Genomic DNA, 16,420 nt, shown 5'->3' on the forward strand with positions numbered 1-16,420 from the left:
GTTAGTTCAAAGCCAAGGGTATTTATTTACACACAGTATGATTTACTCATCCACAAAAACACTACAAGCTAAACTATCTCTATCACTAACACCTATACAAAACTTTGAGTGCCCACTTAAAGGAACAATGGCCGTTGTTCGGATCTGAGGCTGTTGGGTTCGAAGAGGTAACAGGAGTACAGCTAAGGTCATCCGTCTGGTAGCAAGCGTTGACCTTGAACTTACTTGCTTCTGGTGATGCTGGTGGATGGGTCTCTCCGCTTGAGAGCCAAATCCAAGAGACTGAATCTTTGCCGGGGGTTCCTTCTTATACTTGGAGGGGCTTTGCGCGCTTTTTAGGCGGGCCTTAAACCTGGTCCCAATTAGTTGGGCAGCTTCTTGATCATTATAATCGATCTAAACCAATAAAGGGGTGGGTGCCCTGATGGCTGGACGTGTCCTAGGTGGCCGTTGGCCTTGCTTTGTTTGTGTCTTTCGGTTGGGGTACTGGCGCCGGGATGTCTGCGACAGTATCGGCTACCTGAGTATTAGTCCTTTGTTCCTCGGTGATGGGCCATCAATATGTTAATTGACCCTAGAGTTTCGATTCCGTCTGCTGACTGCTTCCCAAATATACATTCAGGCTCTGTGCCTGCTTGTTGCTTAGTATTGTCCACATTTCACTATCGTCTCTGTGAGTGTCCATTTTGTGTTCTGAAAGTGGTCATCCCAGATGGCTACACTACTATGCTTGAGGACCAAGCATAGGTATTACAGCAGATAATCACCCAGCCAATGTTTGGTATCCCCAGTGTAGAGGAGATCACAAATCGCATTGGGATCTGCAAATGCAGTGCATTAAATTGAAAGAATTGGGGTGATAGAGAAATGGAATAGGGTGTTGTTGAGGAAACAGTCCCTTCTGAATGCTGACAGGGAAAGGGAAGCTGTATTTGATGGTGACAGTATGCTGGAATTGGTAGAAATGGCGAAGGATATTCTTTTGAATATGGAGGCTGGTAAGGTGGAAAATGAGGACAAGAGGAACACTACCGTGGTTTGGGAAAGATGAGGGCAGAAGGGCAGGAAATGGGTCAAAAACGGTTCATAGCAGTGTAGAAGGAGGCCATTCGGCCCATCGAGTCTGCACCAGCCCTTACAAAGAACACCTTACTCAAGCCCACAGATTTACCCTATCCCCATAATCCAGTAACCTCCGCTTAACCTTTTTGGACACTAAGGGCAATTTAGCATGGCCAATCCACCTAACCCGGACATCTTTGGACTGTGGAAGGAAACCGGAGCACTCGGAGGAAACCCACGCAGACACGGGGAGAACGTGAAGACTCCGCACAGACAGTGACCCAGCCAGGAATCGAACCTGGAACTGTGAAGCAACTGTGATAACCACTCTGTTACTGTGCTGCCCACTTTACCATTCCCAGACTGCTGCACTGTGATGCTGACTGCGAGGACACCGCTCCCAGACTGCTTCACTGTGACACTGACTGCGGGGACACCGTTCCCAGACTCAGGGCCCTGTCAATCACAGTATGCAGGAATGTTCAGTTGAGGAAAAAGGAAGACATGTTAAAAGCACTGTTGTAGAAGGTAACATCATCAGAACCAATGCAATGGAGACGGAGAAACTGGGAGAATAGAATGGAGTCCTTACAGGAAGCGGAGGGTGAGGAAGTGTAGTCGAGGTAGCTACGGGAGTTAGTGGATTTGCAGAAATGGAGACAGAGAAGTCAAGGAAGGGTAGGGAAGTATCGGAGTTGAACCATGTGAAGGTCCGCCCTTACATCACTTGGTTAAATGCCACCTTGATGTCAAGAGTAGTCATTTTCACCTCACCTCTAGAATGCAAATATTTTGTCTATATTTAGACCTAGGTTGTAATGAGGTCTGGAGCAAGGTTATTGGTAAGTGCGACTTGATAGCACTGTTAACTACACCGCTTTCCATCACTTGCTGATGATTGAGGGAGACTGATGGGGTGGTAATGGCCAGATTCAATTTGCCCTGCTTCCTGTAGACAACCACATGTACAGACAAAGTCAATGATGCAAGACGAAACTTTGAATGCGAGTATTTACAGGTAATTAAGTCTTTACAGGTCCAGAAGGAGCGACTGGAGAGAGAGATAATCACAGATTAAAGAGGTGTGAATTGTCTCAAGCTAGGACAGTTGGTAGGATTTCGCAAGCTCAGGCCAGATGGTGGGAGGGTGAATATAATAAGACATGAATCCAAGGTCCTGGTTAAGGCCATACTCATGCGTGCAGAACGTGGCTATCAGTTTCTGCTCGGCGATTCTGTGTTGTCGTGTGTCCTGAAGGCAGCCCTGGAGAATGCTTACCTGACGATCAGAGGCTGAATGCCCTTGACTGCTGAAGTGTTCCCCGACCAGAAGGGAACATTTCTGCCTGGCGATTGTTGTGCGATGTCCGGAACACTTCAGCAGTCTATATATGTGATTGTGGAACCCACTTCTTCACTCACCCGATGAAGGAGCTGTGCTCCAAAAGCTAGTGATTCGAAACAAACCTGTTGGACTTTAACCTGGTGTTGTAAGACTTCTTACTGAAGGGCAGCATGGTGGCGCATTGCTGCCTCACGGCGCCAAGGTCCCAGGTTCAATCCTAGCTCTGGGTCACTGTCCGTATGGAGTTTGCACATTATCCCCGCGTCTGCGTGGGTCTCGCCCCCACAACCCAAAGATGTGCAGGTTAGGTGGATTGGCCACGCTAAATTGTCCCTTAATTGGAAAAAATGAATTGGGTACTCTAAATTTATTAAGAAAAAGACTTCTTACTGTGCCCACTCCCGTCCAATGCCGGCATCTCCACATCTTGTGGACAAGATATACCTGAGTAATTTCCACTTTAATTATAAACTGAAAATCTGGAAATACTCAGCAGGTCTGGCAGCATGTGTAGAGAGAGAAACAGGGTTAACATTTCAGGTCAATGATGTTTTGTCGGAATGAGGATGACTTAGAGACATAACCATTCTTAAATAAAGCAAAAAAACTTTGGAGGCACGGATTGAAAGAACAAAGGGGAAGGTCTGTGACGGTGTGCAAGATGGAAAGGATTGAATTATAATAGGGATTATGGTGAAAGGCAAAAGGAGTGGGTAATGGGATATGTAAAAAAACCAGTCATATTTCAGTTTCTTTCTTCTCCACCCAGTCTTTTCCTGCCTAAAGAATTGTTAGACCTCTAAGTATTCCCAGTTGTAAGCTGAATCAAGAGGTCTTTCTCTCTCCATGGATGTTGCCACACCTATTAATTATTTCCAGTATTTTCTGATTTTAAGTCAGATTTCCAGCATCCTCAGTAATTCTCTCATTTAAATATTCCCTATTTTTGGGTGGATGACAGTGTTTGGACTGTACTAGAATAGCTTGGCTGTAGGCACAGCTTATTCTGGAGCACATGTCTTCAGATGTCTACAGCCAAGATGTTGTTGGGGCTGTAGCCATGTAAAATGGCTGTGTTCCGATTAATCTGGCCAAAACCCAGTTTAAAATGGCTAACCCGAAAGACTGCTGGGAAAAGCAGCCAAGAAGACACAGGCAGGCAGCTGCAGACAGGTTTGCATATTCAGCTCTGGGAACGTAGCCCAGATCGATAGTCAGGGCTATCAACAGCCCTTCAACCCAGGTATCCGCAGTTTCATTCAGGACTGTTTACACCTAATCAACTCAGACACCCACAGTTAAATCGGCTATCCCCGGGAACAATTGCAACATATTAGCAATTGAATACCGGGCCAGACCTGTCGGCGCCTGCAGTGGCCTAAACAAAGACAGGTGAGCGACCACCCCCCAATCAAGGAATCGCCTCACCATTGGACACATCGACCCCAGAGATTGGGGATAGAATCCAATCACTTGGGACTCAGGGTCAAGGGCCGCCCCGGGAGGCGGGAAGCCCCTGGGCCCTATAAAAGTAAAGGTCCAAGTTCAGATCGCTCTCTCTCTCATCTTCACCTGCTCGAAACCTTCGGAAGACCAGCCACCGATAGCAGTAAGTTTGAATCCAACGATCGCTATCCGGTAGAGACACCTAGCCACCGACCTGTAGCAGCCTTTTGAATCCCGTGGGCCAGATTTGATTGGACAAGCCATTCGTTTCCCTGACCTGGTGGGCTCTTCCTAAGTTAAGTATTGGCCAGTAGTGATAGGTTTGTTATATAGAAAGTAGTATTAGGGTATTAATATTGCTTGTTGTATATAATAAATGACCGTTGTTTTAATCCTTACTAAACGGTGTGCTGTGTTATTAATCATAACCTAAACTTCAATCACGTGGCGGTATCATAAAGATACCTGGCGACTCATGAGCAAAGGTGACCTAAACAGAGCAAATAGAATAAAGCTAGAAAGAGCAACAGGGCCCATGGGTGATGAATGAAGAAATTGTTATATATATTGTATTTAATATCTGCTGCAGTAAAGTTTTTTAAAAGCCCGAGTTAACATATATATTTGTTGCAGTAATATTATTAAAGAACCTTGGTTAAATTACCCAGACTGTGTGACTGCCAGAGCTGCAATTAAGAGGTCATAAAAGATAAAGTAATTATTAATTTTAACCATTTACTTGTTTACCAAGAGATGCCTAATGAAACATTGTGCTGAGGATTCCCTGGAGAGTAGTTAATTTATGAGGGATTGTATGTAGTCATAGCTAAGCAGGTGATGGAATATGATAGTATGATAGAGATTATGTAATTAATGGGAAGAGCCAGGTTTTTCTGTAGTTTGGCAATCTGCTAGAACTTTTTAAAAATAAATTTAGAATACCCAATTATTTTTTTCCAATTTAGGGGCAATTTTAGCATGGCCAATCCACCTACCCTGCACATCTTTGGGTTGTGGGGGCGAAATCCACGCAAACACGGGGAGAATGTGCAAACTCCACATGGACAGTGACCCAAGGCTGGGATCGAACCTGGGACCTCGGCGCCGTGAGGCAGCAGCAACGGGACTACTAGTATACCTCCCCGGAAAAAAATGGAGCGGAGCCATCACCAGAGCCCTCAAAAAGCACCTGAAACCCGACCCCCTACACGAACCCGCCTCCACCTTCACCCACAGAGTTCCCCCCAGCTACTTGCTCCACCCCCTCACCTTCTCCACATTCGCCATCCAATAATAGTACAGCAAGTTTGGGAGGCCTTACCCCACCCAGCCTGTGGGCCCGTCTGCAATACCACCCTCCTAATCCTGGCCACGTCCCCCCCCCCAAATGTACAAGGAAATCAAGTTGTCCACCCCCCTGAAGAAGGACTTTGGTAAAAAGAGCAACAGACGTTGAAATAAAAACGGGAATCACGGCAAAACATTCATTTTAGCTGCCTGCACCCGGCCATCAACGACAAAGGAAGATTGCCCCACCCCGACAGATCGGCCTCCATCCTCCCCATCAAGCTAGTGAAATTAAACTTCCAAAGCCCTGCCGAATCTCGGGCCACCTGCATCCCCAAATGCCTAAAGTGGGTTGTCGCCTAGCGGAATGGCAGCCTCCCCCACCCCCGTTCCTATTTCCGGCGGGGAGACCACAAAATTCTTGCTTTTTCCAAAATCAATTTATACCCCGAGAATGTCCCAAATCTCTGGAGCAACTCCATTATACTCCCCACTGAAGTGTTTGGTTCCGAAATATACAACAGCATATCGTCAGCGTATAGGGACATCCTATGCTCGCACCCCCCATCACAATCCCGCTCCACAACCCCAAGCTCCATTTGGCAATGGCCAAATTCTCTATAGCCAATGCAAACAATTAGGGGCGGGTCATAGGGCACCCCTGTCTCGTACCCCTGTGCAGTGCAAAATACCCCAAATTCATGCTTTTAGTGCAAACACTTGCCACAAACTTCGGCCCAATTCCAAATCTCTCCAATACCGCCATCAAATAACCCCAACTCTACCCGATCAAATGCCTTCTCTGCGTCCAGCGCCACCACCACATCAGTCTCCTTTCCCTCCGCCGGAAACAGGACCACATTCAGCAACGTCCTCACGTTCGAGAACAACTGCCTCCCCTTTACGAACCCTGTCTGTTCCCCCCTAATCACCTTCAGGAGGCACCCTTCTAACCATGACGACAACTCCTTTGCCAGTATCTTAGCATCTACATTCAGCAGAGGTATGAGCCCATACAACCCACACTCCACCGGTTCCTTGTCCTTCTTTAGTAGCAATGAGATGGAAGCCTGCCCCATCGTTTGCGGCAAGACACCCCTGCCTATCGCATCCTCAAACATTCCCACTTTTTAAAAATAAATTTAGTGTACCAAGTTAATTGTTTCAATTAAGGGCAATTTAGCGTGACCAATCCACCTAGCCTGCACATCTTCGGGTTGTGGGGGGCGAAACCCATGCAGGCACGAGGAGAATGTGCAAACTCCACACGGACAGTGACCCAGAGCCGGGATCAAACCTGGGACCTCAGCGCCGTGAGGCTGCAGGGCTAACCCACTGCTCCACCGTGCTGCCCAAACATTCACACTATGAACACTGCCAGCTTATCTTTAAATTCCTTATAAAATGTAACTGGGAATCCATTAGCCCCGCCGCCTTCCCTGCCTGCATCCTCCCAATTGCCACCTTCACCTCCTGCTCGCCTACCGGCTCCTTGCAACCCTGCTGTGGTGGTATGTATTAAGGGTAATGTTTTTGCCCGTATTGTAAATAGTTCTCACAAACTTGTACATAGCCCAGTGTAGTGCTAAAGCTGTATTAACACAGTCCGAAATTTGTTCCAGGGCCAGCCGTGTAAACCCCTACCACCATGCGAACCACCACCCCGCCGGGTTCCTTTTTAACAAGGGGTGTGTGTGGTGGTATGTATTAGGGGTAATGTGGTACCTGTGAAGCCGAGAGGCTGTTGGCTGACAGGTCCCAGGTCCTGGTTGGATCTGCCGACTACTGGCTCCGCCCTGAAGGCGGAGTGTAAGAGCTCGAGCTTCTCCCCGCAGCCTCATTCTGTTGCTGAGCTGCTGGGGACAAGTCTCGCTTAATAAAGTCTAGATAGACTTCATCGCTTCTCGTCTCGCGTAAGTCATTGTGCGCTACAATTTATTAAGCGAGCTTAAAAGACTATGGAGCTCCGGATCGCCCCGGAGTGCCTGCGGATCAGCCCCCATGCAGCGAACTCGGCGGCCGTATTCAAACGCTGGCAAGCATGCTTCGAAGGCTACCTGCGAACGGCCCCCGGCCGGATCACGGAAGAGCAGAAAATGCAGCCCGGAAATTTACTCACTAATAGAAGACGCAGAGGATTTCGCGACGGCACTCGCATTGCTGAAGGGCATCTACGTTTGGCCCGTAAACCAGGTCTACGCGCGCCACCAACTTGCGACGAGACGGCAAATTCCCGGAGAATCGCACGAAGAATTCTACGGCGCGCTGCTGATTTTGGGATGTGGCTGCAACTGCCCGCCGGTGAACGTGATCGAACACATGGACCTGCTAATTTGTGACACATTCGTGGCAGGTATGAACTCTCCCCAAATTCGTCAAAGACTTTTAGAAAGAGAGCCGCTAGGACTCTCAGAGCACGAGCCCTTGCGGCTTCCCTTGTTGTGGCCTCCCAAAACGCCCGCGCCTACGGCCCCAACCGCGCGGCAGCCCCCTGGGCTCCGTGGACCCCCGTCGCGAACAACTCCCCGGCAGCGCCCAACCCCCCCCCCGCAAGCTTGCGCGGTTAAAGCGCCAGACCATCCCGGGGAGTCCCGCTGCTATTTTTGCGGACAGGTGAAACACCCCCGACAGCGTTGCCCGGCCCGCGCAGCTACTTGTAAAAGCTGCGGCAAAAAGGGCCATTACGCGGCAGTGTGCCGGTCCTGGGGGGTCGCCGCAATCCCCGGAGAAGAACGAGGACAGCACATCCCAAAACCCCCCCAACCCACCCCCCCAGCGTCCCATGTGCGACCCGCGGGCGCCGCCATTTTGGGTCCCGGGCACCACGAGGGCAGGATGGGTGCCGCCATCTTGTGACCCCCCAGCCACGTGCGATTCATGGGGTGGCCATTATGTCCACCCCCGACCACGTGCGACCCATGGGGGCGGCCATTTTGTCCACCCCCGGCCGCGTGCGATTCATGGACGCCAGCATCTTGGTTGACAACAAAGGACCCCAGCATCGACGGCTCCACGGGATCCGAAGAAGACGCCGCGACACTACTACCACGACTGGCTTCGGTGACACTGGATCAATCACGGCCCCGGACGCTCCAGACGACGACAACAACGGTGCTGGTCAACGGATACGAGACGCCATGCCTGATCGACTCCGGGAGCACTAAAAGTTTTATTCACCCAGACACAGTAAGACGCTGTTTTCTGACCATCCATCCAAGCACGCAAAAGATTTCCCTAGCTGCAGGATCCCACTCTTTGGAGATCAAAGGGTTCTGCATCGCAAACCTAACGGTGCAAGGGAGGGAGCTCAAGAACTACAGGCTCTACGTCCTGCCCCAACTCTGCGCGCCCACATTACTGGGATTAGACTTCCAGTGTAACCTTCAGAGACTAACATTCCAATTCGGCGGCCCAATACCCCCACTCACTATCTGCGGCCTCGCAACCCTCAAGGTTGAACCGCCGTCCTTGTTTGTAAACCTCACCCCGGATTGCAAACCCGTCGTCACTAGGAGCAGACGGTACAGCGCCCAGGACCGGACATTTATCTGGTCTGAAGTCCAGCGGTTGCTGAAGGAAAGCATAATCCAGGCCAGCAATAGTCCCTGGAGAGCCCAGGTGGTAGTCGTAAAGACCGGGGAGAAGCAAAGGATGGTCGTAGACTATAGACAGACCATCAACAGGTACATGCAGCTAGATGCGTACCCTCTCCCCCGCATATCCGACATGGTCAATCGGATTGCTCAGTATAAGGTCTTTTCCACCGTGGACCTCAAGTCCGCCTACCACCAGCTCCCCATCCGCCCAGGTGACCGCAAGTACACCGCCTTCGAGGCAGACGGGCGGCTATACCACTTCCTAAGGGTCCCATTTGGCGTCACAAACGGGGTCTCGGTCTTCCAGCGGGAGATGGACCGAATGGGTGACCAGCACGGGTTGCAGGCCACGTTCCCGTACCTCGACAACGTAACCATCTGCGGCCACGATCAGCAGGACCACGACGCCAACCTCCAAAAGTTCCTTCAGACCGCAAACGCCCTGAACCTCACATATAACGAGGAAAAATGTGTTTTTAGCACAAACCGTTTGGCCATCCTGGGATACGTAGTGCGCAATGGAGTAATAGGCCCCGACCCCGAACGCATGCGCATGGAATTTCCCCTCCCCCACTGCTCCAAAGCCCTGAAACGTTGCCTGGGCTTCTTTTCATATTACGCCCAGTGGGTCCCCCAGTACGCAGACAAGGCCCGCCCGCTAATACAGTCCACTACCTTCCCCCTGTCGACAGAGGCTCGCCAGGCCTTCAGCCGCATCAAAGCGGATATCGCAAAGGCCACGATGCACGCCATCGACGAGTCCCTCCCCTTCCAGGTCGAGAGCGACGCATCCGATGTAGCTCTGGCGGCCACCCTTAACCAAGCGGGCAGACCCGTGGCCTTTTTCTCCCGGACCCTCCACGCCTCAGAAATCCGCCACTCCTCAGTGGAAAAGGAAGCCCAGGCCATAGTGGAAGCTGTGCGACATTGGAGGCATTACCTGGCCGGCAGGAGATTCACTCTCCTCACCGACCAACGGTCGGTAGCCTTTATGTTCGATAATGCACAGCGGGGCAAAGTTAAGAATGACAAGATCGTAAGGTGGAGGATCGAGCTCTCCACCTTTAACTATGAGATCTTGTATCGTCCCGGAAAGCTGAACGAGCCGTCCGATGCCCTGTCCGGCAGCACATGTGCGAACGCACAAATAGACCGCCTGCAAGCCCTCCACGAAGACCTCTGCCACCCGGGGGTCACCCGATTCTACCATTTTATAAAGTCCCGCAACCTCCCCTACTCTGTGGAGGAGGTCCGTACAGTCACCAGGAACTGCCACATCTGCGCAGAGTGCAAACCGCACTTTTTCAGGCCGGATAGAGCGCACCTGATCAAGGCTTCCCGCCTCTTTGAACGCCTCAGTTTGGATTTCAAAGGGCCCCTCCCCTCCACCGACCGCAACGCATACTTCCTGAACGTGGTGGACGAGTACTCCTGTTTCCCCTTCGCCATCCCCTGCCCCGACATGACAGCGGCCACAGTCATTAAAGCCCTTGACACCATATTCACACTGTTCGGTTTCCCCGCGTATATCCATAGCGACAGGGGGTCCTCCTTCATGAGCGACGAGCTGCGCCAGTTCCTGCTCAGCAAGGGCATAGCCTCGAGCAGGACGACCAGCTACAACCCCCAGGGGAACGGGCAAGTAGAGAGGGAGAACGGCACGGTCTGGAAGACCGTCCTGCTGGCCCTACGGTCCAGGGATCTCCCAGTTTCCCGGTGGCAGGAGGTCCTCCCCGACGCTCTCCACTCCATCCGGACGCTGCTGTGTACCACCACTAACCAAACGCCTCATGAGCGCCTCCTTGTCTTCCCCAGGAAGTCCTCCTCTGGAACGTCGCTGCCGACCTGGCTGGCAGCCCCAGGACCCATTTTGCTCCGGAAACATGTGCAGGCGCACAAATCGGACCCGTTGGTCGAGAGGGTCCACCTTCTCCAATCGAACCCGCAGTACGCCTATAACCCCGACGGCCGACAGGACACGATCTCCCTGCGGGACCTGGCGCCCGCCGGCAACACACACACACCCCCGACACCGATCACCCCATCCCTGCCACCGGCGCACCCCGCGACCGCCCCCTTCCCGGGAGGATCGGTCCTCCTCCCGTGCCCGCCCAAGAGTAAAACAGGAACAAACAGCGAAACGCTCCCAGAGACAACAACGCCCGAGCAAGCACCTGTACCACCACCGGGGCTGAGGCGATCGACGAGGAAGACCAGACCGCCCGCTCGACTCGTGGAATCTGCGTGACACCAAGAAGAAGCAAGAATGTTGTTGTAACAAAAAAATAATTTTTTTGCCCGTATTGTAAATAGTTCTCACAAACTTGTACATAGCCCAGTGTAGGGCTAAAGCTGTATTAACACAGTCTGAAATTTGTTCCAGGGCCAGCCTTGTAAACCCCTACCACCATGCGAACCACCACCCCACCGGATTCCTTTTTAACAATGGGTGAATCTGGTGGTATGTATTAGGGGTAATGTGGTACCTGTGAAGCCGAGAGGCTATTGGCTGACAGGTCCCGGGTCCTGGTTGGATCTGCCGACTTCTGGCTCCGCCCTGAAGGCGGAGTATAAGAGCTCGAGCTTCTCCGCGCAGCCTCATTCTGTTGCTGAGCTGCTGGGGACAAGTCTCGCTTAATAAAGCCTAGATAGGCTTCATCGCTTCTCGTCTCGCATAAGTCATTGTGCGCTACACCTGCCTTTGCATTTCACCTCTCACCTTTGCTTGGCCCAACTCAGGACCTTCTCCTTAACATGAAACTCCCACAGCAACTCTGCCAACATCTTCAAAAAGTACTCAGTTGGCCTCGGGCCTTCTACTCCCTCAGGCAGGCCCATGATCTGTAGGTTTTGCCGCCTCAACCTGTTCTCCACGTCCTCCACCTTAGCTCTGAGCCCTTTGTTATCCCCCGCCACCCTCCACAGCTCCTCACCCATTGAGGTGAATTGGTCACTGTGCTCCAACCCCTTCAACTTCACTCCTTGCTGCCAAACCTCAGCCGATGTCTTCGACACTGCCGCCTTACAGGGGCAATTGCCTCCTCCACCCACTGCTTCATCGCAACCATCATCTCCCTCTGCAACACCTCCATATGCTTGGTGAACTGCCTCTCAAATTCTCCAGCCATTACCTCGGTCAGAGTTTCCACTGTGAGGGGAGAGGCCCCATCCAGCGATCCAGCCTCCGTCATCTTTCTTCATGTCGGACTCGCCCGCTCACTCGACGACGGACTTTCGCTTGCCCCCTTCTTTCCAGTGCCCTTCTTCTAGGTCTTAGACATCTCCCATCTTCCTTATTCGTTCATGCACCAACTCATTCAAAAACTGCCCCTGAAATCGTGCATTAAAGTCCAGAAACCAAAGTTTCAAGCAGGAACCACCTAACGTGCGTCCTCCACCTACATGCTGTCACCGGAAGTCCCCCGGGTCTGATATCTGCCAACATTCTACTCTGGGGGAGAAACCACCACCATCTTCTCACTTCAAACTTTATCCACAAAGGTCACCTATTAAATGAGCAGAAAGGGCCAAAACCAACATCTCCAAGCAAGAGCCACTTTGTGTGCGACTGATCAGACTATGGCCGCCACCGAAGTCTCTGTTCAGTTTATTTAGACGTGGCATTTGAACTTTATTGGGGTTGCTTGGTTGGAATATTTATAGTGACGGTGTAAGGTGTAAGTTTAAGTTTTTCCTTGTGTTTAAGAACTGTTTAACTGATAATTGTCTCAGAAAGATGAATAAAATCAATTTTATTAACATCTCTTCCTCCAGAAGTGAACTGCGCTGTTCTTTAATATTTAGTCCCTAGTTTAAAGTTACATTCTGTCCTTATTTTAACATAGCACTGCCATTTTATTTATCACTATTCAATCTATAACTGCATATACTGGAATTCATAATTGAAAAGAATTGACACAAAAGTGACAAAAACGTGACAATTGTAAATACACTTCTGCAGAGAAGAAATGTTCATATTTAACTAGTCAATCTAACTATTTAATATAATACTCAGAATGGGCATATAATTAGCAAGTTAATTTCAAGGACCTCAACACGGCATAACACTTTCAGGTGATAACTATCACACTCAATCTTTCCTAATAGTCCCTGCACAAACCTCCTCAGACAGACAGACCTTGCAGCTCCACTCATTCCTCTCTCTCCAGGCACTTCCTCAAATGTCCATCTCAACAGCCAACATTCATACTCACACTGACCCTCACGTTTGTAAAATCTCACATCTATGCCTCACAGTCATCCTGCACAAATGTTGTTATTTTATCTTCTCCACAGAATCCATTTTTCACACACAATTCTCCAATCTCTCTCCTTGTAGAAGAAGAGAATGCAGAATTCCAGGGAGAGGCAGAGAATTAGGGTCAGTGAGGGAAGGAGGGTGGTCCTCCAGTGATTGCCACCTTAATGAACATTGACAATGTGTTCCCACCTGGTCCACTTCGAAGGGGTTCTTGGGTTCGAGAGGCTGCAGATGTCAGCAATGACCCACGGCACTGGTGCTCACAAATATTGACAGGTAATCCTCTTCCTAGATCCTTACCAGTAGACAGAAACAGAGACAAAAATAAAAAGTTGCAGACAGAAAGTTTCAAATAATTTGTTTCCACATTCTACTTTAAAAAGAGTAAGTTGAATTTATACCTTAATCAATATCTCTAAGGAAAAGAATTATGAAGGGGAGGGAGGAAGGGAATATTGGTGAAAGGGGTTTTTGGTCGCTTGCCATCTTCTTGGGGCACAACGAGTATGAGTTGCGGACAGTGGATGGAGGTTTAAGGCTAAGTTGAGTGGCAGGTGAGAAAAAGATACAGGCTGGTAGCTCAAAGGGGGAAACAATAGGGTTAATGAAAGGAGCAACAAACAGAAAGGGGAGTCATAAAGGGAAGATGAAAGGCACCATGTGAATGAAGAATTACATTACATAAAATACACAAGACAGAAACAGATCATTTGGCTGAACTATTTTGATTCTGTCTGCCTCTCTCTTTCCTCTAAGACACATATGCATACATGCTAATAATCATCGCCATCTCACTTTAAGAAATTAGCATTTACTTTTGATAATTCAAGTAAAGGTGAAGGGATAAAGAGTGAAAAAATAACAATGTAATTATTACATTTCTTCAAGCTTTTATTTAGCGCACCACATAGTGCAGACCGGATGAAACCATTCCAAGCCCATTCATTTGAAATCCCTGATCTAACAGAGAGGGAGTGGTCTGATATGTCTTTTTGATTTTTCTCATATTTTTCGTATATTCATAGGAACATGAATTCATCTCCACATCATAGGAACATAGGCAGTGTTAGCTGAAAAAATGTCTCTGATCCATCTAATCTTCCTTCTACCACGTTGGCAGTTGCACGATACAACGGAGTTGTTGACAAATTATAATAATAGAACTCTATTTTTATTCTGCAACAAGTATTGCAGTCACCCTTTTTCTTTTACAGTGCCACAATCTTTGCATTATACACATCCTGGGACACTGCAATACTGAGGCATCTCCCTTCTGAGCATCGTGGGAAAAGTATTTGCTCATATTGTTCCTTGTGTTACAAAATTTGGTTCCTAATTCGTATGTTTTAGGGAGAGGAAGTCACGTAGTGGTATTATCGCTGGACTAGTAATCCAGAGACCCAGAATCATGTTCTGGCAGATGGTGAAATTTGAATTCAATAAAAATCTGGTTAAAAGTTGTTGATTGTTGTAAAATCCGATCTGGTTCACTAATGTCCTTTGGGGAAGAAAATCTGTCATCCTTACCTGGTCTGGCCTACATGTGCCTCCAGACCAACAGCAATGTGGTTGACACTTAAGTGCCCTGGGATGGGCAATAAATGCTGGCTCGGTCAGCAACACCCACAACCCATGAATGAATAAAAAAAATTCTATACCTTTTACTTTCCAGAAGAAAACTTTTAGATTGGAGATTAGTAATCTGGTTGAGAAACTACATAAGAACATAAGAACTAGGAACAGGAGTAGGCCATCTGGCCCCTCGAGCCTGCTCCGCCATTTAATGAGATCATGGCTGACCTTTGTGGACTCAGCTCCACTCTCCGGCCCGTACACCATATCCCCGAATCCCTTTATTCTTTAGAAAGGTATCTATCTTTTTCTTAAAAACGTTTAAAGAAGGAGCCTCAACTGCTTCACTGGGCAAGGAATTCCAGAGATTCACAACCGTTTGGGTGAAGAAGTTCCTCCTAACTAATTATAGTCTGATGTAATTGTAACTCAAACAAACCTGCCACAATGTCATCTGCTGGTGGATCTTTTATTTAATTTATCTGTGTATATTTGCTGGCAAAAGCAAACGGTTCACTTTGGGATCAGATAGATTGAGAGAGCACGCAACAGATATAGTCAGTTAGGCTAGCACGTCAAGCATAAATAAATATGAATTTAATTGTTCATTGTGTGAAATGCATGTGGGGCTCCATCTCACTTTGGGTTTCATCAGGGAAGATACTGCTGGAAGATTTGCTCCAACATGCAGCTAGTGGAAGAAATCTACAATAATCCTCATAAATCCTTGTGGCAGAAAGCAGTCAATAATGTTAGCATGGAAAACTGTGGGAAGGCAGCTGGGAATCTGCCGGTAACATAAACAAGAAGCTGAGGCATCCACAATTGTGAGATCTATAAAGACGAGAAAAAGTGGAGGAATGCATAGCTGAAACAGTCATAGAATCACAGAATTTACAGTGCAGAAGGAGGCTATTTGGCCCTTTGAATCTGCACCGTTCCTTGTAAAGAGCACGCTACTTAAGCCTTCACCTCCACCCTACTGGAAGGACTCTCACAGAATCTTACATTGGATGATGGCTGGAACATTGAGGGGAATTACAATGAATTCCAGAGGGATGTGGCATGCATTTGAGTTGGTCCTTAAAAGAAGTGAATGAACCTTCAAGATTGTTGTGATGTATAAGGGAATGATTAGGGGAAGTTTAAAAAGCAAAACTGAGTTCATTATATCAGTAATTATAATCTATATTGTAAATAGCACATACTCTGTTTAAAAACATGAAATCTTGTGATATAGTTCTGTTCCAAATTACCTAATAGCTCAATGTGGAAAGAAAATATGAAATAAAGGGTACAATTCTAAAGGGAATGCAGGAGGAGAGGAACCTGGGTGTATATGTACATAAATCATTGAAGATGGCAGGACAGCTTGAGAGAGTGGTTCATGAAACATACATCCTTGGCTTTATTAATAGGCGCAGAGAGTATAAAAGCAAAGACGTTATGTTAAACCTGTATAAAACACTAGTTTGGCCTCAACTGGAGTACTGCATTAAGTTCTGGGTGCCACACTTCAGGAAATATGTAAAAGCATTAGACAGAATGCAGAAAGGTTTTAGAGGAATAGTTCAAGGGATGAGGAACTTCAGTTACATGGGGAGACTGGACAATTGGGGACTGTTTTCCATGAAGAAGAGAAGGTTGAGACAGGAAAGTGGAGTTGAAACCACAACCAGATCAGCCATGATCTTATTGAATAGCAAAGCAGGTTCAAAGGCCTGAATGGTGTACTCCTGTTCCTAAGTTTGAAATTTCTATGGACAGAGTGGTTAGGGAGAAACGATTCCCATTCATGTCGAGCTGGTTGGAGAAATTGGGGAAAGTTACTAGATGAATTGATTCTTCAGA

General features: G+C 48.4%; 1 protein-coding gene across 1 annotated transcript in view; it reads right to left on the reverse strand.

Moving 5' to 3' along the window:
- The window catches only part of tsnax (translin-associated factor X), a 193,683-nt gene that overhangs the window by 145,596 nt on the left and 31,667 nt on the right, over nucleotides 1-16,420 (reverse strand). Inside the window, exon 2 of the mRNA XM_072498527.1 lies at nucleotides 13,187-13,292. Within this exon, the coding sequence (XP_072354628.1) occupies nucleotides 13,187-13,292 (106 nt within the window). The remainder of the gene's footprint in view (nucleotides 1-13,186; nucleotides 13,293-16,420) is intronic.

Source organism: Scyliorhinus torazame, chromosome 4, assembly GCF_047496885.1.
Source record: "Scyliorhinus torazame isolate Kashiwa2021f chromosome 4, sScyTor2.1, whole genome shotgun sequence".
In the NCBI taxonomy this organism is placed as follows: Eukaryota; Metazoa; Chordata; class Chondrichthyes; order Carcharhiniformes; family Scyliorhinidae; genus Scyliorhinus; species Scyliorhinus torazame.